Source organism: Phyllobates terribilis, unplaced genomic scaffold, assembly GCF_046119375.1.
Source record: "Phyllobates terribilis strain yellow unplaced genomic scaffold, ASM4611937v1 Scaffold_9__5_contigs__length_417890890, whole genome shotgun sequence".
In the NCBI taxonomy this organism is placed as follows: Eukaryota; Metazoa; Chordata; class Amphibia; order Anura; family Dendrobatidae; genus Phyllobates; species Phyllobates terribilis.
This window is the reverse complement of record NW_027362769.1, coordinates 101,597,878-101,620,954: the sequence shown is the minus strand read 5'-3', so window position 1 is coordinate 101,620,954 and position 23,077 is coordinate 101,597,878. Positions and strand designations below refer to the sequence as shown.

The 23,077-nt window shown below is 36.1% G+C and overlaps 1 protein-coding gene across 50 annotated transcripts in view; it reads right to left on the bottom strand.

The window, feature by feature from the left end:
• The window catches only part of TTN (titin), a 282,255-nt gene that overhangs the window by 177,292 nt on the left and 81,886 nt on the right, over window positions 1–23,077 (bottom strand). For all 50 annotated transcript variants that reach the window (XM_073646811.1, XM_073646863.1, XM_073646839.1 and 47 more), the window contains 38 exons: window positions 22,135–22,698; window positions 21,472–21,753; window positions 21,102–21,380; window positions 19,757–20,035; window positions 19,388–19,666; window positions 19,009–19,293; window positions 18,628–18,906; window positions 18,253–18,534; window positions 17,875–18,153; window positions 17,508–17,786; window positions 17,128–17,406; window positions 16,735–17,022; window positions 16,368–16,646; window positions 15,991–16,272; window positions 15,619–15,897; window positions 15,253–15,531; window positions 14,882–15,160; window positions 14,496–14,783; window positions 14,060–14,338; window positions 13,514–13,795; window positions 8,635–8,913; window positions 8,269–8,550; window positions 7,899–8,177; window positions 7,517–7,804; window positions 7,116–7,394; window positions 6,744–7,022; window positions 6,373–6,651; window positions 5,998–6,285; window positions 5,592–5,879; window positions 4,916–5,197; window positions 2,765–3,043; window positions 2,379–2,660; window positions 1,989–2,267; window positions 1,617–1,904; window positions 1,215–1,493; window positions 848–1,126; window positions 480–758; window positions 69–356 (listed from right to left, as the gene is read on the bottom strand). In XM_073646811.1, the coding sequence (XP_073502912.1) occupies window positions 69–356; window positions 480–758; window positions 848–1,126; window positions 1,215–1,493; window positions 1,617–1,904; window positions 1,989–2,267; window positions 2,379–2,660; window positions 2,765–3,043; window positions 4,916–5,197; window positions 5,592–5,879; window positions 5,998–6,285; window positions 6,373–6,651; window positions 6,744–7,022; window positions 7,116–7,394; window positions 7,517–7,804; window positions 7,899–8,177; window positions 8,269–8,550; window positions 8,635–8,913; window positions 13,514–13,795; window positions 14,060–14,338; window positions 14,496–14,783; window positions 14,882–15,160; window positions 15,253–15,531; window positions 15,619–15,897; window positions 15,991–16,272; window positions 16,368–16,646; window positions 16,735–17,022; window positions 17,128–17,406; window positions 17,508–17,786; window positions 17,875–18,153; window positions 18,253–18,534; window positions 18,628–18,906; window positions 19,009–19,293; window positions 19,388–19,666; window positions 19,757–20,035; window positions 21,102–21,380; window positions 21,472–21,753; window positions 22,135–22,698 (10,977 nt within the window). The remainder of the gene's footprint in view (window positions 1–68; window positions 357–479; window positions 759–847; window positions 1,127–1,214; window positions 1,494–1,616; window positions 1,905–1,988; window positions 2,268–2,378; window positions 2,661–2,764; window positions 3,044–4,915; window positions 5,198–5,591; window positions 5,880–5,997; window positions 6,286–6,372; window positions 6,652–6,743; window positions 7,023–7,115; window positions 7,395–7,516; window positions 7,805–7,898; window positions 8,178–8,268; window positions 8,551–8,634; window positions 8,914–13,513; window positions 13,796–14,059; window positions 14,339–14,495; window positions 14,784–14,881; window positions 15,161–15,252; window positions 15,532–15,618; window positions 15,898–15,990; window positions 16,273–16,367; window positions 16,647–16,734; window positions 17,023–17,127; window positions 17,407–17,507; window positions 17,787–17,874; window positions 18,154–18,252; window positions 18,535–18,627; window positions 18,907–19,008; window positions 19,294–19,387; window positions 19,667–19,756; window positions 20,036–21,101; window positions 21,381–21,471; window positions 21,754–22,134; window positions 22,699–23,077) is intronic.

Sequence of the window (23,077 nt, the reverse complement as noted above, 5' to 3'; positions counted from 1 at the left end):
AAAAAATTTAATTTGCCACATTACAATTTTGGAAGATTAAGAAGTCTTACACTTTCGATTCAACAAACCTGTGAGAGTAAGTTTAGCACTGGAAGATGCTGACCCAATAGGATTTGAAGCAGTGCAAGAATATTGACCAAGATGATCGGCGCTAGTGGCCAAAATTTGAAGAGTTGCAACGTTGTCAATATATGATGTTTGAACATTATTGTCATCTCTCAAAAGAATACCTTCCTTATACCAAGAGACCTCAATTGGCTCAGAGCCATTGATTCGACAGTCAAAGGTAACTGATGAACCAATAGTTTCTTGAACATCCTTAACTTTCCTGGCAAACGATGGAGCCAGCTTACGTTCTGCAAAAAAATAAGTTTTAGTATTATAAGTGCTTTCTAAACGTTGAGCCTTTTTTCCTCATTATTTAAAACCTTGAATGCTTTACAATCAAAGATAAGAAGTTTTAAGAAAGTAAATTTCACCTTGTACAGTGAAAAGAGCACTGGAAGAAGCAGATCCCACAACATTTTCGGCTTTGCAGATATATTCACCACTGTCGGTCTTTTCTACCTTATTGAAAACTAATGTTGCAATATTGTTTTTCATCTGCATTTTGTAAGCAGGAGTTGACCTCAGTTTTGTATCTCCCTTATACCAAGAAACTTTTATTTCTGGAGTTCCTCCAACTTGGCATTGCAAAGATGTAGATTCTCCAACAGCAACCTCCACTGGTTCCAATGGGGAAATGAAATAAGGTAGTTCTAAAGAACAAACAATGGTTATAGGAACCATTAAAACAGAGTCAAGTTAGTCAGAAATGATTGAAAATGCTCAATGAGTAGATACAAACCTAAGACAGATAATAAGGCACTACATGTATCCTTGCCAGCCTCGTTTGCCACTTGGCATGTGTATTCTCCATCATCCTCCTGTGTGGCATTAAATATTTCAAGTAGGCAAGACTTTTCTGTCGTAGTTATACTACATCTTTCAGATTGGCTTATGTCTGTGCCATTCTTGCTCCATGTAACCAAGATGGTGGGTGACCCAACATAAGTGCATTCCAAAGTGATAGGTTTGCCCGATTCAACACTAGAGTCATTCAGTTTCTTCACAAATGTAGCTGGTGCTATTAAGTAGTAGTAAAGAAAAAAAAATATGAATATGTGATGCTATTAATGCTGTGTTCTGTGTGACAGATCTTAGCTAGAACTAACCTTTGACAAGGAGATGTGTTGTGCATGAGTCTTTGCCGGCTTCATTGCTTATAAGACAAGTATAGTCTCCACTCTGTAATGTGTCTACGTTATACAACTCCAAAGCCGCAAATGAATTTTGCAAAGAGATATTACAATTAGGTCCTGGTACTAACTCACTGCTTCCTCTAAACCAGTGAACTTTGAATGGTGGAGTTCCTTTAATGACACTGGTAAAGGTCACACTAGAGCCAGGTATAGCTTCCTGTTGTTCAGGTTTCCTCACAAAAGAAGGTGGTTCTAAAGATGTAACAATAGCATAATTATTATTAAGTTTGAGCTAAAAGGGCAAAACAAGAAGAATATATTAAGAAAATGGTGCAAGAAACCCGCCACCTAATAAGAACATTAGGTGTTACTGACCTTGAACAGTCAAAGAAGTGCTACATTCATCAGTTCCTGCCACATTAGAAGCCTCACATGTGTAGTTTCCAACATCTGTGGACGCTAGTGAGTTCACCACTAATGTGCAGACGCTATCTGAAAAGGTGATTTCATGTTTGCTACTATTAATAAGTTTGTTCCCATTTAGGTACCAAGAGACAGAGATAGGAAGTGAGCCAGACACTTTGCATTCCAAGCATGTTGAGGAACCCAACACCCCATAGGTATCCTTGAGTTTTCTGGTAAAAGATGGTGGAATAACACGATCTGCGGGAGGACAGTGTTATGATGAGTACAAGATACAGCATATATTTAAATATTATTTCCGAACTAAGATATAATCAAACTAACCAAGAACATCAACTGAAACAGTACAGCTGCTTTCACCGACATCATTCATGACTTCAAATGTGTATGCGCCGCTGTCTGCCTTATCAGCAGAGGAGATCTTGAGAGTTGATCTTTTGTTAGAGAAACTAATTAAGTATTTGTTGTCATTGCGCAATTCCTTAGCATTTTTGTACCACTTTGTAATAAGCTCTGGTGACCCAGCAACAGTACATTCAAGAGAACAGGTACCACCAGCTGTGACTCGCATTGGATCTGGCTTCTCTACAATTCTTGCAGGTTCTGAAACAAAATTACAAATACTCTCAGAAGATCAAACTTAAGAAAAAAAAATCATAATCTTCCAAAAGAATCTAAAGAAATAGGTAACTAGTTATTCCCAAAGTTACCAACCTATTAAAGAAAGAACTGCAGCACACTCTCGTGCTCCCACTTCATTAGTGGCTTGGCACGTGTATTTTCCTGCACTTGAAGACTCTGTGCTGGCAATTTGCAGAGTTGCAACATTATTTGCATAAAATATCTTGACATTTTCACTTTCTCTAACAATATCTCCTTTGTCCTTGAGCCAAGTAATCGAAATGGGCTGAGAACCTTCAGTAACAGCCTGCAACTCTGTTGTTTCTCCGATAAGGCTTGAGGAATCGCTGAGTTTTTTCACAAAGCGTGGTGGTTCTATCAAAGAAAACAATGTGCATGATTCAAAAATCAAAATGTTTAAGAAAACACGAAGAGCACACTTTTAAGAATGGGTCAATTCAATTGTAGTCTTTACCAACCTTTGAACTTGATAGCACATGCACAGTTATCACTTCCGACTTCATTGACAGCTTTGCATTGATATTCTCCTATATCGGCTGATTCAACATTAAGAACGTGGATGCTAGCATGAGTGTCTTTGGAGGTGACCTTGAATTTTTTACTGCTTCGAATTTGTCGCCGGTCTTTGAACCAGGCAACTTCAAATGGAGGAGTTCCCAAAAGTTCACACTCAAAACTCACATCGACACCTTTTACAACCTCCACTGGAGTGGGCTTTTTAACAAAAATAGGGGGTTCTATAAATAAAAAAATAAATATTTTTATAAAATACTTGAATTAATCTCTCTTCAAAGAGGCAAACGTCTTGCATCACAACAAATTTTAAGGTGGTGTAGAGTATCTATAAGACTGTTTATGTATTTGACTAATTTTTGACAATTATTAATGTATGAAAATTATGTATATGTATGGGTTGAAAGATACTTCAAATTATCACTATTTCCAAGTTGAGAAACTTAATGATAATATTTGAAGTGAGAGTTAACTCAAATGTTAAGTATAGTAGTAGAGTATCCATTTCAGGCAACCACAATTTAGCTATATTTTAAAGTATACCTGCATATTCAGAAAGCTTTTAATGTGTTTTAAGATCCATTTAGATGATCTTACAATAGATAGGGTGAACAAGCATTCATAAAAATGCTTGTTTCTAATTGTTGACCCCTGAAATCATAGCAAAAAACAACTGTTAAACGAGTTTAATACTCATTTGTTGAGTGATTAAAACATTTATAGCAGCATAAAAATATTGTTATCGGTAGAACATTCCCTCATGTAAAGAGGTGATGTGCTGCTGATAACATGATATTGTAAAGGGACAAGAGATGAGAGGATCTGATGTAATTTGAATTTGACAAATCACGCTGACTTTACAGGAAGAGTGAAGTTATTGTCTGCAATATGAATGCTACTCATATCAATGCATAATAAATGTAGGATGTAAAAAGAAAAATAATGCTCACGCCACTGCTCACCTGTCCCACCATCCCTGAAGTCTTTATACTGGTCCTCGGCTCATCTTCTCTCCTTTTCTCAATACGTGCATTCTCTTTGATCTTCTTCATTGCAAGCTCTGGTTTCCGGCTCAACAAGACCTTTGACTTGACATCACTGCACACTGTGATATCACTCAGACATCATGCATCATAACATCCTGACTTCACAACATTTTTCCCAGTGACAGCATGACACACAATGATATCCAAGGTCTTGTCCTGCTGGCTTGGTATGAAGAAGGCCAAAGAGAATGCGTGCAACAGGGGAAGAAGAAAAGAAGAGATGCCAAGGAGGGCGTGCTGTGGAGAAGGCAGGACTGGTGATCAGTGAGATGAGCATTCATTTTTTTTAACCTTTTGTCTGGCCCTCTCTTGTTCCACAAAATGGTGGCCCCAACTGACTGCTATTTCGCTGAATTTGCCAGAACGAATTGCAACATATCTGTATTCTGGAGAATGCAGATGTTTGTAAAATTCGAGAATTCAATTTCACTCCAACAATTTTGCTCATCTCTAATAGGGACAGATCAATCATATTAACAATTGTTCTGTTGGCATCATTTTCATCAGCCTATGTAAACAGACCAGTAGATGACTTGCTTCTAATCGATCATCAGATGTTTAATGACCTCAAATTAAAAAAATTAAATGGGCCTATAGAGATCAACTTTGATTGGTGGTGGTCTGGGTGTCCACTCTATCAAAATTTCTAACAAGTCCCTATGGCATGACAAAAGTTTTTGAAAATTAAGTTTCACTAAGTTATTTAGCAATGCTACAACTCCGAGTAGGACATTGTCCTACCGCCACATAGGGGTTTGGGTGTTGCAATTGTAACGATGACAATAGTACGCGCAGGCATTATGGCCATCTAAAATTGGACTAGCTAATCTAAGACAAAGAGAGTATAATGAGTTTGAATGTAATAGTTGAGAAAATTCTATGTAAAGAAATGATTAAAGAATGTATCACTAATTACTGCTGATTGAAACAAAAAGAGACAAAAGTAGTCAAATGTTATGGCACACTGCCTTCTTCCTTGCATTATGATTAATAAAGCTTTTAAAGAGTCACATGTAAATATCACAAAGAGGCTATTGATTAAAATTGCACCTTTTACTGTGATTGCAGTACTGCAGCTTGCACTGCCAGCGTCATTATGAGCTTCACAGGTATAATCTCCACTGTCTTCATTGCTGAATTCAGCAATTTCCAGTACTGCTAAATTGTCGACAAAGGATAAGTTGTGTTTTTCACCTGGACGAAGTTCAGTGTCATTTTTGTACCAAACAACTCTAATTTCTGGAGATCCACTAATTTTGCATTCAAATTGAGCCGACCCACCAAGTTTCACAATTCGAGAAGGTTCTAGCTTCTTTACGAACTTTGGAGGTTCTAAGAAATTAAAAGAAGAAAGTAACCATCTGCTCAAGCACATAAATTAGAAAGTGTAAGTTGATCTAGATGTGTAAGTTTGCTTTGTGTTAAAGTGAATAACATGAATGTTCTTGTGGGTAAAGAATAATGTACATAAATGTTGCTGTTTCACTCTCGCCAACTAATGCTACCCTAGCTGTATCTGCTTTCTAGCTGTATCCCTTAATATATCAAGAATGAACATAAGCTCTTATCATTTTGCAAAAGATCTGAAAACTAAAACATACTCAAAAACTGTAAACAAACACACACAAAGCAAGCACAAAAAGAAGAGTCTTTTGTGTTTGTGTTTCATACAAAAAAATTAAGAACATTATTTTTTAATAATACATTTGGATAAGTAACAAAATACCTTTCACACTCAGTTCAGCTGAACAAGATTCTTTCCCAACATCATTGGCTGCTAGGCAAGCGTACACACCGGAATCGCCTTTGCTCACTTTTAGAATTCGCAGGTGGGCTGTGTTACCAATGTAAGATATCTTATAATTTCCACCTGTTTTAATTTCTTTGTTATCTTTGGTCCATATCACCTTAATTGGCTGTGTTCCAGAAATATGGCACTCAAAATCTGCACTTTCTCCAAGTGCAGCACCTACAGGTGCTGCTTTTTTATCAAAGAATGGTGGTTTCTTGGGTTCTACAAATCAAAATGAACAGCAAAACACTGATTTTATTACCATCTAAGAAGAATATGTACTCATCTTTTGAGTTGAAGAAAGATCTGACCCATTTGAAATTAGAACAAACACACAAACCTGAGACTGTAAGTTTAGCAGTAGAAGAAGCGGTACCGACCAAATTTGTAGCTGTGCAAGAATACAGACCAGCATGATCTTTATCTGCTTCAAGAATACGAAGAGTAGCTACATTATTTGAAAATGACATTTGCACGTTATGATCCTCAGTTAAAGGTACTCCATCTTTATACCAAGAAACCTCAATGGGCTCAGAACCATTGATACGGCAATCAAATTTCACCAGTTGTCCTAATGTTGCCTCCAGATCCTTCATTTTTCTGGCAAATGAAGGTGGAAGTTGACGATCTACAAAAGAATAAGTAGATCAATAACATCTATTTCCCCCTTTCTAAAGAAGAATAAGAGAATGCTTTGGATAAATAAGAAAATAACCTTGAACTGTAAGTGCTGCTTTAGAAGAAACAGATCCTACAGAATTCTCTGCTTTGCAGATATATTCTGCTGTATCGTTTTTATCCAATTTGCTGAAAGCTAATGTAGCAACATTGTTGGAAAAGTACACTTTACATCCTGGAGTAGATCGGAGTTTTGTATCCCCTTTGTACCACGATACTACAATTTCTGGAGTTCCTCCGACTTGACATTGCAAAGATGTTGAATCACCAACCGCTGCTTCAGTGTCTTCAATGTTGGTAATAAAGTAAGGGGGCTCTATCAAAAGAATATTACAATCATTTAAATCCCAGTTTCCTATGTTTAAGAAAAAACTTCAAATCCATGTTGAAAATGATAGAGCAACAAACCTAGAATTGTCACCAAGGCTTGACAGGCATCTTGCCCAGCTTCATTTTCAACACGACAAGTGTACTCTCCATCATCCTCGCTAGAACAACTTAAGATTTCTAGGATACAAGATTTTTCTGTTGTAGTTAAATTGCATCTCTCAGACTGTGCTACTTCCACGCCATTCCTTTCCCATGTTACATAAATGGGAGGTGAGCCAGTATACGTGCTCTCCAAGCTAAAGGGTTTTCCAGTTTCTACGCTGTAGTCTTTTATTTTCTTTACAAAGGCAGCAGGTTCTAAGTTAAGAAGATAATAAATTGTTAGCTAATAATCCTAAATTCACTAAAAGTAGAGAGTCCTGATAAAACAAAGAGTTTTGATAAAGTTACCTTTCACAAATAGACGGGTAGTGCATGAGTCTTTTCCTGCATCATTAGACACAACACAAGTGTAGTCCCCACTGTGGACTATGTCAACCTCGTACAATTCCAAGATTGTAGCTGAATCTTTCAACTTAATAACACATGTAGTTTCAGAAACAAGTTCACTGCTTCCCTTAAACCAGTGCACATTAAATGGGGGTGTACCCCTTATAATGCTTGTGAAAGAGACATTCATGCCTGGTAGTGCATCCAGTGGTTCAGGCTTGGTCACAATGGTGGGTGGCTCTGAAGAAGAATTGGTAAAATAATAAGTGACTGTATTCTATTACAGCACTTCATAATTCTAAAAAACTCCCTATTTTTTTTACAGTAAATAAGACTTCTTTATTATTTACGAAACAACTTACCTTGTACCACCATAGTAGCACTGCATTCATCTGTTCCAGCAACATTGGCTGCCACACAAGTATAATTACCAGCATCTGAGGACTCCAAGTTATGTATGTTTAGAACACAAAGATTATCTGTAAACTCGAGTTCATATTTGTCCCCACTGAAGATTTTGCTTCCATTATGAAGCCAAGTGATCGATATAGGCGGTGATCCAGTGATTTTACATTCCGTAAGAACTGAAGAACCTAGTGCACCAGTTGTTTCCTTCAACTTTTTGGTGAAAGAAGGAGGTATAACTCGATCTATTCAATGAAAGGTAAAAGAAAGAGTTTATAAAGAAACCTATCGAGATTTGTTCAGTCTTTGACTGCACATAAGAGTAAAACAAAAACTAACCAAGAACATCGACTGTTGCAGTGCAGGTGCTTTTGCCGACATTATTTTTCACTTCAAATGTATATTCTCCACTGTCACTTGTGTCTGCAGACATAATTTTTATCGATGCTACCTTATTGGAGAGATAAATCTTATATTTTTCATTACTGATCAGTTCTTTGCCATCCTTGAACCAGCTAGCTGAAAGTTCTGGTGTACCTGCCACTATGCACTCAATTGTGCAGACATCTCCTGCCGTAACCCTTACAGGTTCAGGCTTTTCTACTATTGATGCAGGTTCTGAAATTAAAAAAAAATTTTATGAAGAGACTTTACAACTAGAGTATCTAGTTTTAATATATTTTCCTTCTATTTTTTGATTGTTTGTTACCTAGGACAGATACGTTGACTATGCACTCCCTTGTTCCTGCATCATTTTTAATCTGGCATATATATTTTCCAGCATTAACAGGTTCAGCCTTCCTAATCTGTAGAGTTGCTTGATTCTCAAAATGAGAAATCTTTATGTTTTCACTCTCCCTGATAACTTCTTCTTTGTCCTTCAACCAAAGAACTGAAATGGGCTGTGAGCCTTCGATTAATCCTTGTAACTCAAGAGGTTCGCCAGTGATAACAGTAACGCTTTCAACTTTCTTCACGAACCTTGGTGGCTCTGGATAAAAACAATGTGCAGATTTATTAAGAATACTAATGGATAAGTAGCCAAATATTTTGTCACCTGTAATCTAAAATTTACCTTTAAGCTTTATATTACAAATGCAAGCATCACTTCCAACATCATTGGCTGCCTTGCAGTGGTACTCCCCGATGTCTGAAGCTTCCACGTTAAGAATGTGAACTGCTGCAAGGTGGTTTTTAGAAGTTACTTTATATTTTTTACTACTTCTGATTTGCCGGCGATCTTTAAACCAAGTCACTTCGAAGGGTGGTGTTCCCAAGAGTTCACATTCAAGACTAACATCCACTCCTTTGAGGATTTCAGCTGGACTAGCTTTCTTGCTAAAAACTGGTGGCTCTATAAAATGAGATGATGGATATTATTACATTGTTTAGAAACTATGTTAAGAGTAAAAAAAAGATATCAATGTTTATTAGCTAGTTTAGGACCAAGCCATTTATCCATGTTCCTGGCACTTTTTTTTTGTACACTCGGTTTAAAGACCCGCAATGTTTTTCTCTTTCGGATATTCAAATAATATTTGCACTTTTTTTATGATAAATGAGGCTTAATTTTTATGTTATTTTCATACTCTTTTTCTTTTTTTTTTCCTGATATTGAGTGGGAAAATAAAGGAAATATATGTCTGTTTTACCCATTTTTATTTTTTTACTACAAAGGACCAGTAAAATACATTTTAAAATTTGTTCCCCTTTCTAAAACAATTATTTTTATATATTGGACTTTTGTCAGTGAGAGCGGCGCTAGTAATAGCATTTTGTTTGACAGAGCCTTTTTTATTTATTTCTTTGTTTTATCTGCTTTTTATTTATTTATTTTTATTTATTTATTTTTCATTTATTTCACATATTGTGCCCCCCAAAAGGTCATAGAACACCTTTTTATAGGTGGTAAGGTGGTGCATTTCAACATTTAAATTATTTTTTTTATATCCGACTTCCCCTGTAACTGAGGCCGGCATATTAGTCTCAATCCCAGTGAAAACAAAGCCTCCTGGCTGCATAGCATAGCTGACTGAGTCTCGTAGGATCCCGCAGCTTCTGTACCCTCTTTAGTTCAAGTAATCATATCACGTTTGGGTCCAGAGGAAGAAGCGCCGTTAGTGCTTTCTATTATTGCAAACGCAGCACTTGTTTAGCATTTTGCATACAGCAATAGGGAAGGCAGAGATAGTAATTAACCATCTGTGCCTTTTTTTATGAGGAGCTCTGCTGTATCTCCCTCTCATAGCTGCACGATCGTGTGCAGCTGCTCTACTAAGATGTGCAGACTAGAATGCGGACCACCCAGATGAGTAAAGTCTATGGATGATCCAGAAGTGGTTAAAGGGGTTGGCTAACTGCAGGGACCTTTTCTTTTTTTTTTTTTTACTGAAATGCTTTTATTTGGGGGTAAAAATCATTTCTGCAAATGTGCTTTATTACAAATTTTGTGTGAACAAGTTCACCGACGGATTCTCAAGTAAAGTAGTCAGCCACTTTCTCTTGTAAGTTCAGCTTTCCTGACAAAATGACTAGCACTTCTATCCATAAAGTGGGTGCTGGTGGAGGAGCATGTTACCAGACCTGTCTACTGTATCAACCTCCAATAGAAAAAAAGCTGTCCCCTGTGAGGTGTTCTAAGAGTAAACTGCATAAAGAAATAACAAGTGCAGTAGAAAAATTTGTCATACTTCTATAACAGTAATTTCACAAAATCTTGTCCCCAACACATCTATTGAAGGGAACCTGATAGCTGATACATGCTGTCCGATACACAGGCAGCATGTATCAGAAACTAGCTGCATAATTGTAGCCAGGTATATTTGACTCTGAAATGTTGCATTGTTTCAAAATTAAACACATTTTAAAAGCTGTCCAGGGATCGAGCTTCACGGAGGACTAGACGGACAGGTGGATCCCCTGCGGCATCCCCCCATCCACTGCCACTGACTGACAGGTCTCTCCAGGTGGGGAGAAGCCATCAACACCATAAGAGAGAACTTGTTTTTTTTGATGGACGAGTTGTAGCTTTGAATTACATAATTCATTTTACCAAATGACATACTGAAAAATGTTGGAAAAAAATCCAAATTGGGTGTAATATTGAAAAAAGTAATTTCAGCCATTGTTTTTGGTTTTCATTTTATAGTAAAAATAACCTGGTAACATGATTCTCCAGGTCAGTATAATTAAAGGGGCTGTCACCTTTTAGATAGTTCAACCCAGGCTGCAGTTTGTTCTAAAATAATCATTTTTTCTGGATCCACTGACAAGTCTCGGAAACTGCTCCTGGTGTCTGGCATTGGCTTGGGTGCTGAAATCAAATCGACAGCATGGTAGCCAATCAGAGAGCTCAGAGGCTCCATAGGTGGCGCCCTTTATACAAACTCAGTGACCACAGTGCTCCATCCAATGCTAGACCCCAGGAGCAGTGATGGAGACTCACTCTTGGACCCAGGGAAGGCGAGTACAGCTCAGTTTGTTATTTTTAAACAAACTGCAGACGAGGGCAAACATTAATTGAAAGGGAACAACCCCTTTAATGCGATAAGAAACTTTAGTAGTTTAAATAATTCTGATTTTTGTAAAAATAAATGTGTTTGTGTAGCCATTAGCCATTTTCTGACACCTGTAACTTTTTTATTTTTCCATCTATGGAGCTTTGTGAGAGCTTGTTTTTATGTGCACTAAGGTGACAATTTCATTGATACCGTTTTGGGGCGCATATGACTTTTTCATCATTTTTTATTGTATTGTTTTGGGAACGGTGGCTTTTGTAAAAAAAATTGTTTTACTTTTTAGCATTTAACATACAGTTTGAATGATTTTATATTAATAGAGTGGACTTGACATGACAATACCAAATAGATTTTTTTTAAGTTTTAAAGTGTTTATTTTTTAAGAAGAATAAAGAAAATTATATATATATTTATATATATGTTAATATTTTAAATGTTTCTTATGTTTACTTTTTAGCAAAAAAAAATTTATTTTTACTTTTTTATACTTTTTAGTTAGTATACTGCAATACACTAGTCATTGGTCTCATGTAAATTAGGAAATCAACTATGTGGTTATGACAATTGTCTGTCAAAAAATCTGTGGAAATACAGCACATTTGACTGTTTCTCATAATTTCAATTCAGTTTCTTTCTTTTTTTTTTGGAAATTTTTTTGACAGCCAATTGTCATAACCAGACGGTTGATTGCCTAATTAACAAGAGAATAATGAACAACACGAAAAAATGTAATTAATTTTGTACTAATCAGAAACACAATATTAAGTCCCTTATTAACTTTAGCAGTTCAGTTTCAATCTATATCAGTAATTGGGAAATCTGCAAACTTCAGTATGTGTCTTGTACCTCTAGACCCCTATGATGATCGAAACCCCACTGAATTTATCAGCTGCTTCTTGCCATTTTCTAAGTGAACATTATAATGATGTTAGTGGTTTGAAACTTATTGCCATGGAAAAGTGTTCAAACCTAAATGTGGTAGGAATTGTCACTATTTATTGCATGTAAGACTGTGTTCACACGGTGCATTTTTGCAGCATTTTCCCCATGTTTTCCCCCCACGTTTTTGCTACAAAAATGCAGCATTTTACTGTCCCAGCAAAGTGGCTGAGATTTCTGAAATCTCATGTACATGTTGCTTATATTTCCTTGCAGATTGGAAGCAGTTTCAAATGCCAATTCTTTCAGCGTTTTTGCTGTGTTTTTCACCCATTTTAATGAATAAGAAAAAAACACATAAAAAATGCATCAAAGACACATGCAAAAACGAGGCAAAAATGCGCGGATTTTACACAGCATATTTCCTGCTAACACATCAGTATTTGCAGCATATTTTTCTCAGAGTCTCACTGTATCCTATGTGATGCATACATCAGTCTCAGTGTATCCTATGTGATGTATACAGCAGTCTCAGTGTATCCTATATGATGTATGTAAAGCAGAGTCTCAGTGTATCCTATATGATATTTTTCTCTTTGGACAGGTTGTCGGATAATGATGCTATTTTTATATGATGTATACAGTAGAATCTCAGTATATTTTATGTGATATATACAGCAGTCTCAGTATATTCTATGTGATGTATACAGCAGAGTATCAATCTATCTTATGTGATGGATACAGCAGAGTCTCCAGATATGTTATGTTATGTATACAGCAGAGTCTCAGTGTATCCTATGTGATGTATATAGCAGAGTCTCAGTGTATTTTACCTGATGTGTACAGCAGAGCACCAGTTTATCTTATGTGATGTATACAGCAGTCTCGGTCCATCTTTTGTGATGTACACAGCAGTCTCATTGTATCCTATATGATATATACAGCAGTCTCAGTGTATCCTATGTGATGTATATACAGCAGTCTCAGTATATCCTATGTGATGTATACACTGCAGTCTCAGTGTATCCTATGTGATGTATACAGCAGTCTCAGTGTATCTTATGTGATATATAGCAGTCTAGGATATGCCTATATGATGTATTCATCAGAGTCTCAGTGTATTCTATGTTGTGCAGCTTCAGACTCTCCATAAGGTATAACTGCTCTCATATAAAGCAGAAATAACAGACCAGATTTATGAAACTGTCTAAAAAAAAATTGTATTTGCTGGCCATGACTACCAATCCCACAACAGCCTTCAGTTTTTCTGAGCAGAACACAAAATTAATTTTGCTCTATGAATGGTTGCTGTAGACATGATGTCAGTGGCACAGCTCACTTCCTAATGTGGACAAGCTGTTTAAGAAGTCCTAACCTGTATCTACCATTAGGCATTTAAGATGTATAGGTTTAATAGGATACATTGATGGAAAATTACAAGGGTTGCAGATTTTGCAGTATGACGTTCTCTATAAAAATAGTATAATCAGTCTCCTAGTCAATATTAACAAGTCTTTTAAGTTTACTTGAAAACATACAATTAAAATTACTTCTAACCTTTGACTACAATCTTGATACTGGAACTAGCACTGCCCGCATCATTATTTGCTTCACAGGTGTAGTCTCCACTGTCTTCAATGCCGAGGTTGTTAATTTCAAGAACTGGTATATAATCAATAAAAGACATGCTGTACTTCTCGTTTGCCTTAATTTCACTGTCATTTTTATACCAATTAATTTTAATTTCTGGAGATCCACTGATCTTGCACTCACACCGGACAGAATCACCCTGTTTGATCACTTTGGTTGATTCTAACTTCTTGATAAACTTTGGAGGTTCTATAATTCCAAAGGGAAAAAGATAGGTAAGTTAAAATAAGAAAATAGTTATAATTGGACTCTCATCTTGAAAAAGAGATTTAAAGATGTGGTGTGTATTGGCGCTTACATAGAAAGTCAAGAGAGGCATGCATGCCTTATGTCTAGTCTGATCTTAAAGAAAGCATACTTATACAGATTAAACTAAGATAAGAAGGATGAAAATTTCTTCAACATGAAGTAAGACAGACATAAAGAAGACAGAGTTCAAGCAAATCCTCGCACCTGTTACAAGCAACATTGTGCTACAAGTGTCACTACCGACATCATTGGTAACTTGGCAAGTATAACGTCCACTGCTGGAACTATCCACTGTGAATAGATTCAAGAAACCCACTGAACCCTCCATTCCAAGAAAACATTTTGCTCCAGAAAAGAGTTCCACCTCTTCCTTGAACCATTTAATCGAGAATGGTGGAGTTCCTTTTACTTCAACTTTAAAATCCACCAAAGAGTCTGGTATTGCTTTTAGGCTTTCAGGTTTTTCAATGAAGCTTGGAGGTTCTGCGACGTTGAAGAAAGAGTGTTTTAAAATATTTTGAAAGAAGAGTAAATTCTACAGTTTTTTTATTTACCAAGACGTTTTTTTTTTAAGAAGATTATCATTCTATTAAAAGAGGTACAGAATGTTAAAGAAGAAAATAAAGAAATAATACCAAACCTTTGACAGTAAGGATGGCACTGCACTCAGCGCTTCCTGTCACATTCACTACTTTGCATTTGTAATTGCCATTGTCAGATACATCTAGATCTGCGACTGTCAAAGATACGTTATTTTCATGGCAGACAAGCCTATGTTTTGAACTGTGCAAGATTTCGCTTCCATCCTTAAACCACTGTGCACTTATGGGTAGTGAACCAGAAACCTTGCATTCCATTAGAATGGATGATCCGAGAATCTTATCCATTTTTGTTAGTTTTTTGGTAAAAGATGGTGGAATAGCTTGATCTGTGTAACAAACAAAATGAGACCTAGTTATTCCTGATGCTCTTGGTTTATTTGTTGAAAGAAATAATGGGATATGAGTAAGCAGCAACAATACAAACCTAAAACGGTCAAAAAAGCTGTACAGCTGCTGCTGCCAAAATCGTTTTCAACTTTAAATGTGTACTCGCCACTATCTTCTTTGCTGACAGACTGAATTCTCAAGCTTGAAACATTGTCTTCAAAACTTAAGGTGTAATATCTGCTTGGCATAAGTTGTCTACCATTTTTATACCACTTCACTTGAAGCTCTGGTGTTCCAGCAACAGTACAATCCAAAGTCACTGGGTCTCTTTCAGTTACGTTGACCGATTTTGGTCTCTCAATTATCTGAGCTGGTTCTGTGACACAAATTAAATTTATATTAATTGAAAATTGAAGCTGAACATTTGACCTTATCTAAAAGTAATTTTAACATTTACATACTACCAACCTTGAGCTATTAAGGAAGCAAAACATTTCTCTGTTCCTGACTCATTGGAAGCCTGGCAGGTATATCTTCCTGTATGGCTAACATCAACTGTCCTTATATAGAGAGTAGCAATGTTGTTCTCAAATGTAATTTGGTTGTTGTCATCTTGCTCTATAATTTTATCTCCTTTAATCCAAGATACTGTTATAGGATCAGAACCTGCAATTGCACATTGGAAAACTGCAGAGCTTCCAAGTATTGTGGTAGAATTTTCTATCTTCTGGACAAAGGTGGGAGGTTCTAAGTAAGACAAAGGTATTAAAATTAAAGTTCACTTTGCCTTTTTTGAATGGAAGGATAAAAATATACTGCTTTACTATAACTAACCTTTTAAATGGACAGAAGCACTACAATAGCAGCCTCCAGCTTCATTTGATATATTACATTGGTACTCGCCAGCATCTGAAAAATCACACTTAAAAATGTGGAGTTCAAATACTGATTCTTTTTGAACGAGCGAGTATTTTTTACCGCTACGAATCTCCTTTTTGTTCTTTGAATAAGTTACATCAAAGGGTGGTGTGCCCATTACTTCGCAGAAGAGCTTCAAGTCAGAACCCTTCACAACTTCAACTGGCTCAAATACTGTTTTAAAAGTAGGGGCTTCTATAATTAGAAAATAAATGTAGAATAATAGATTTAATTTCATAACAATCATTTAAAAATACTGAAGTTAACCAAATAGGTCAAACAACTAACCTTTCACTTTAACATCAATGCTGCAGCTCTCACTACCTGCTTCATTGGTAGCCTCACAAACATATATACCAGAGTCCTCAATAGTAGAATTCATAATATCAAGTGTTGATATTTCATCTACAAATGAAATGCCATATTTGCCATTTGTGGTAATGTCATTTCCATCCAAGTACCAGGTGACCTTGATTTCAGGTGTGCCTGCTATCTGGCACTGAAATGTTGTTGACTCTCCTTTTCTTAACATCGAAAATGGACCCGGTTTCTTAACAAACCGTGGGGGCTCTATACACAGACAAAAATTTCAAATGTTGAAATATACTTATGCCTATAATTCAAAATAATGATAGTGATACTGTTAAAAAGTGAAGAAGGCAAACCTTTCACAAAGAGAGTTGCTTTGCAAGTTGCCATTCCAACATCATTGCTAACTTGAACTGTGTAAATTCCAGAATCAGCAACTTTGGCTGACACCAACTCAAAGATGCTTGAGGACTCATCCTTCCAAACTGATCGATTTGCTCCCGAAAGAAGTTCCTTGCTTTCCTTAAACCACTTTATCACCATGGGAGTTGTGCCACTCATGACAGCTTTAAACTGAACTCTAGAGCCTGGAATAATGTCTTGTGACAAAGGTTTTTCAAGAAAATATGGTGGTTCTAAAATAGGCAAACAAATAAAATTTAGATTAATCTGGAAAAATTCTGTTATATTTTATTTTTTTCTTTTAATTATGGAAATGCAAACCTTTAACTGTTAAGTATCCACTGCTTTGGCTCTTTCCTGCTTTGTTGGTGGCAGCACATGTATAGTTTCCACTGTCTGAACCCTCTAGTTCATTTATTTCCATAAAAGCTATGTTATCATTAAAAGAATATTTGTGCTTTCCACTGGGTAGAATCTCCTTGTCATCCTTTAACCATTTAACAGTTATAGGATGGGAGCCGGAAACTATGCATTCAAGATTGACGAAAGACCCTTTGACGCTGTCCATTTTCTTTAGTTTCTTTGTAAATGATGGCGGTATTATCAGATCTAATTAACAAATAAAGACCCTGTGTTAACTGAAAATTAAATAATTAAGTGGTTTTACATTTTTTAAAAGAATTTTCTACAAAAAGAGTATGATGCTATACTAACCTAAGACATTGACAGATGCAGTGCAAGTGCTTTTGCCAACATCATTGTGGACCTCAAATGTATATTCTCCACTATCATTTTTGCCTGTTGAAGTAATTTTTAAGACTGAAACGTTTTCAGTAAAAGTGATCTTATATTTCTGTCCAAATTTCAACTCTTTGCCATCTTTGAACCATTTGGCTGTGATTTCTTTTGTTCCTGAAAATTTACACTGCAAGGTCGCTGGATCACCTTCGGTGACATCTACAGAGACAGCTTTATCAATGATTGTGGCAGGTTCTGTTAAGGATGAGGAAGAATAACATTTAGATTTTTTTATCTACAAAAAGCTTATGTAAACTAATCTAAACTTGGCAGAGTACAAAACTAGAATAACTAACCTTTTACGGCTAATGCAGCAGAACACCTCTGAACACCTGCATCATTTTTAGCCTCGCAAGTATACTTGCCACCAACATTGCTTTTAATAGATGTTATGTGCAAGGTGGCTACATTATTTTTAAATATTGCCTTTATGTTTTCATCTTCCATGACTTCATCATTGTCTTTCCACCATGAAATGGTGATGGGCTGGGAGCCTTTAACAGAACACTGAAAGGCAACCATTCCTCCAATAAGAGAGCTAAGGTTTTCAATTTTCCTTGTAAATGTTGGAGGCTCTGAAGAAAAAAAAAGTACAATTGTAATCAGTACATCTACAACTAAACTGTCTTTTTAATATCTTGATTATCTTTCAGGCCTACTAACCTTTTAGGTTCACAAGAGAACTACATGCACAGCTTCCTACATCATTAAACACCCTGCACTGATATTCTCCAACATCTGTTGAGTCAAATCTTAGAATGTTGAGACTTAGCAAAGTATCCTGGAAAAAGGTCTTGTACTTTCTACCACTGCGAATTGGTTTGTTGTCTTTGAACCATGATACTTCAAACGGTGCTGAACCTGTAATTGCCCCTTCCAAACTTACGTCTGAATCTCTCATGACTTCGGTAGTTTGGAAGTCTTTGACAAATGACGGGGGTTCTGTTAGATGAACAAAAATGTTCATTTGATTAACATATTGTGATGTTAAAGATGGAATTATGAATGTTTTCTAAGATTAAAGAATGAATAATAACACACCTTTAACTATGACAGCACAGCTGCATATATCTGAACCAGCTTCGTTTTTTGCTTGACACACATATTCACCAAAATCTTCAAGATTTAATCTAAAAATGTTAAGAATTGCAACTGAGTTTGAGAAGGTCATAGTACAAGAATCACTTTCCTTGATCTCCTTATCATTTTTAAACCAAGTAATTTTAATAGGAGAGGTTCCAGCTACTTTACACTCCAGTTGTACAGAATCATCCTTTTTGAAGAGTTGTGATGGCTCTAGCTTCTGAGTGAAAGTTGCCGGTTCTGCAGAATTTAAATAACAATTAGTAAGATAGATCCTGCGGCGGACAAAAAGAAAAAGAACTGCTGTAAAGAGTAAGTAAAGAGAATGCCAACCTTTAACAAACACGTTTGCACTGCATTCGACAGCGCCAGCCATATTACTGACTTTGCAGACATAATTTCCGGATTCTGAACTTTTAACTGCATAGAGTTCCAAAGAGCTGACAGTGTTTTCTTTAGCAATGTAGCAGGAGCCTCCAGTTTTCATTTCTTCTATGCCCTTAAACCATTTAATAGTTAAAGGTGGTGTTCCTTTGAAAGTGGTCTTCAGACAGACAGTGGATCCTGGAAGAGCATCTTGTGGCTCTGGTTTTGTTATAAAGCATGGTGGTTCTAGATGCATGAAGATAAGACATTTAACCAACCCATACATAAGAATTATAACACTGAAAGATAGAACAAGAAGAAGAAGAAGAAAAAAGCTAATGACCAAACCTTTTACAGATAGTGTTCCTTTGGTATCTTTGGTTCCAGCAGAATTTGTTGCTCTACAAGTATAAATTCCAGCATCACTCTTGTCTAGCCGATTTATCTCCAACGAGGTGGTACCCTCCACAAATGATATCTTATGCTTATCTGGAGAAATTTCTTCATTGTCTTTGAACCAAGAGATTTTCAAGGGCAAAGAACCAGAGACCTTGCATTCCAACCGGCATAAAACGTTTACTACACTGTCAACATCTCGTAGAGATTTGCTAAAAGATGGGGCAATGGTTCGATCTGTTTGTAACAGAAATAAATGTTTGTTTCAAAATCACTATATTTATTGAAGATCCCCACTATTGGTATTTTATTAAGTATCATTTATACTGACCTAATACAGTGAAGGTGGTCTTGCAACTGCTACTACCCACATCATTGGAAACCTCAAATATATATTCACCACTATCCTGAATCTCAGCAGAGTAGAACTTCAAAGAAGCAACGTTATTTTTAAAGCTGATCCTGTACTTTTTACCAGAGGTCATTTCTTTCCCACTTCTCAGCCACTTTACTTTAAGTTCTGGTGTGCCTGACACAGTGCACTCCAAAGTGGCTGGGTCTCCTGCAGTCACTTGGATAAGTTCAGCTTTTTCTACTATTTTTGCAGGTTCTAAAATAAAGTTAGATAAAGTTTATTAGGTAATAAACTGATGCATGGTTTATCGTTAGTTATAATATAGGTAGATAATGACTAACTGACCTTTTACCACCAATTCTCCAAAACAAGTTTGACTCCCTGCATCATTTTCAGCAACACAAGTGTACTTTCCAGCACTATTAATTTGCACATTGCTGAAATGCAGAGTTGCAATGCTATTATCAAATGTCATTTTCACTTTGTCATCTTCCCGGACGACATCTCTTCCCTTCATCCAGGTCACTGTGATGACCTCGGATCCTTTCACAACAGTTTGCAAAGAGACGTTATTGCCAACTATAGCAGTGACATTTTCAATCTTCTTCACAAATGATGGCGGTTCTAATTTAAAGAAGAGCAGTTCGTTGTAAATCTTTATTCTTCATTTTCTTATACATAAAGCTTTTAAGAAAATACCTACTTATCCTACTTTTATTTATATTAAGATGTACAGATGAAACTTACATCTTGCTCATGTTTATGTTACTATTATAAAGATTATCTTTTAAAAAAAAATAAATTGTGAACTTGTGACATTAATCGCAAGTTAATGTCACAAGTTCCCTAAAATAATCCTCACCCGTAAAAAAGAACGCAATCATCTTTCTAAATAAGTGTATGTCTTAATATATAGTTCTGATACATTTTGATATTAAGGCCAACAAAACTAGGTATCTGATGTTTATGAGGGGTTGTCCTTGTTTGAGGACAATTTTTTTCTTACATAAATGAATGTATTTTTGGCTAAAAAAATAATTTTTGCAATTGGGTTTCACTGAAAGTTTTGCACTGTTTGCGCTTCTATGACCAAATACTACACTGTCTATTGATGGCTGCAGAATGGGTTAACTGGAAGTCCATCAATGAGCTCATTCTGATAGTCCAATGGGAGAATTTTCAACTCTACTATCTGTTTTTTTAGCTCCTCTCAGCTGATTTAGGAACACAGACCACATCAAAGTTGGATGTGCAGCAAAACAAAGAGTCTGTGCAACATTTTTAATGAACCCAAATTTGAAAAATTACTTTTAGCCCCAAATGCATGCATTTAAGTAATAAAATACACCAGAAAAATCTCATAGAGATTTTCTAAATAATGGGCAATGGTTTGACCTGTTTGTACAGAAATAAATATACTTGAGTCAAAATAACTATATTTAAGTAATAAAATATAAATTGGCCTCAGATATGAACAACCCCCAGAGAAATTATAAAATTTAAATCAATTCTCAACCAGTTCCCACATATGTCTTCTGGACTTAGTAAGAAATTTGAACAACAAAAAAAAGTTTTTGCTTGTGCTGATTTTGTTTCTTGCAGGTTATAGATACGTAATGGCTTGTTTCCCACTAAAGAGTTATATTGACATTTGAAGAAAGAAGAAAGCCATTTTAAGAAAAATACTAACCTTTAAGTTTGTATGTTGCACCACAAATGCATTTACCGACTTCATTGGCTACAATACACTCGTATTCACCAACATCTGCACTATTGAATGAAGAGATTTCCAGAGAAGCAAGAGATTTTTGGTATGTCAGTCTGTACTTTTTACTACTTCGAATTTGTTTCTTATCTTTGTACCAGCTAATTTCAAAAGGTCCAGTACCAGAAACTTCACACTGAAGAGCAGTATTTGATCCTTTTACTATCTCTGCCGGTTCAAGTTTTTTGACGAAAGAAGGGGGTTCTAGAAAAGTATTACATTATCAGAAAAAGATTATCATAACTGAAGTATTAGTTTATGTACAATACCATCCTAACATTAAGAAGAAACAAACCTTTGACAATAATTTCTGAAGTGCAGCTTTCACATCCAGCATCGTTAAGTGCTTCGCAAGTGTAACTTCCGCTGTCTTCTGCCTTCATGTTGGTAATATCTAGCAGTGCATTGGAGTCGTCGAAAGACATTGTATACATATCATTTTGGATGATAGCTGTATTGTTCTTGTACCAAGTCACATGGATTTCAGGTGACCCTTTGATTTTGCACTGTAGATGTGCAGATTCACCCTGTCTTAGCAAATAAGATGGTTCTACCTTTTTCACAAAAGATGGTGGCTCTATAAAAAGAGTTTCAGAAACAGAAGATGATGAAATAAGAAGATTTTTGTCGCAAATAAAAAGAGACCCAGATAAAAGAGATGGAGCTTGCCATGTTTAGCCATTTGTACGTTCTACTTGTTCAGCCACAATCATTCACACTTGCTTGGTTACTGTCATAAAAACCCATACATTCACACTGACATTAACAGACATTAAAGTTATGGTGCCAACAGAAGACGAGATAAAGGAAATATAATAATCCAGCTACTGGACTGCCTACTCTTGAAGATATCTAGCAATTAAATGGCCTGTACTTACATTCTTAAGGAAAATCTTCAGCTGACCTCTTATTGTAAGATGTGTCATGTGTTTTTTATGAAATGTGCTGTGTTTCTTACCTCTTATAGTCACCACTGAAGAAGTTGAGTTACTTCCTGCATCATTGGTGGCAGTACACACATAATTTCCAGAGTCTTTTATCTTAGCCAAAGGTATTTCAAGAGAAGCTACTTTGTCTTCAAAATATATTTTATAGTCCTTCCCAGGAAGAAGCTTGTGACCATCTTTTGTCCAAGATGCTGTTACTTTCCTGTCTTCATCTACTTGGCACTCAAGGCGAACAGTTTTGTTCACAGCAGAACGTAAAGGTTCGAGCTCTTTGATGAAATGTGGCTTGTCCACGACTATTAATTCAGCTTGGCAGGTATCTGTTCCAAATTTGTTTGAAGCTTTGCAAGAGTATGTGCCTTTATCAGCAATGGTAACATTTAAGAATTCTAGAACATGTTTGTTGTTTACAGCTGAAATTTGAAAGTTCTCTGACGGAGAGATGGGAAAACCATCTTTTTGCCATATGGCATCAATGACTGGTGTGCCTGACACTGTCGCTTGGAATTTAGCTTTCTTACTTACAAAAGAAGTAATAGACTCTGGTCTGGTAATAAAAGAAGGAGGAAAGGCTTCTGCAAAAAAGAACAAAGGGTTCAGTATTCTTAAAGTATTTCAAAGACAAATTTCTATATTTATAATAAAACAGAAAATGTCTTATCTGTTTGGAGGAACCAAGAAATGTTGACCAAAACGATCAACAAAAAAAGAAAATTGATTTGTATAAATTCACTACTAATTGTAAGAAATTTACACTTTTTTTGTTTCCCAAAATGTAAAACAGTACAGCTTAATGTATAACACTAGATGCCGAAATTCCATCCCCCCCATCGCAAAAGATACTATTTCTGAAAATATATTTGGTACTTTAATTAAGCCGCAAGAACAAGCTTTTCCTAAAAGATCTGTCATATCAATGTCTTTGAAATAAATGATTCCCATTAACTAAATACG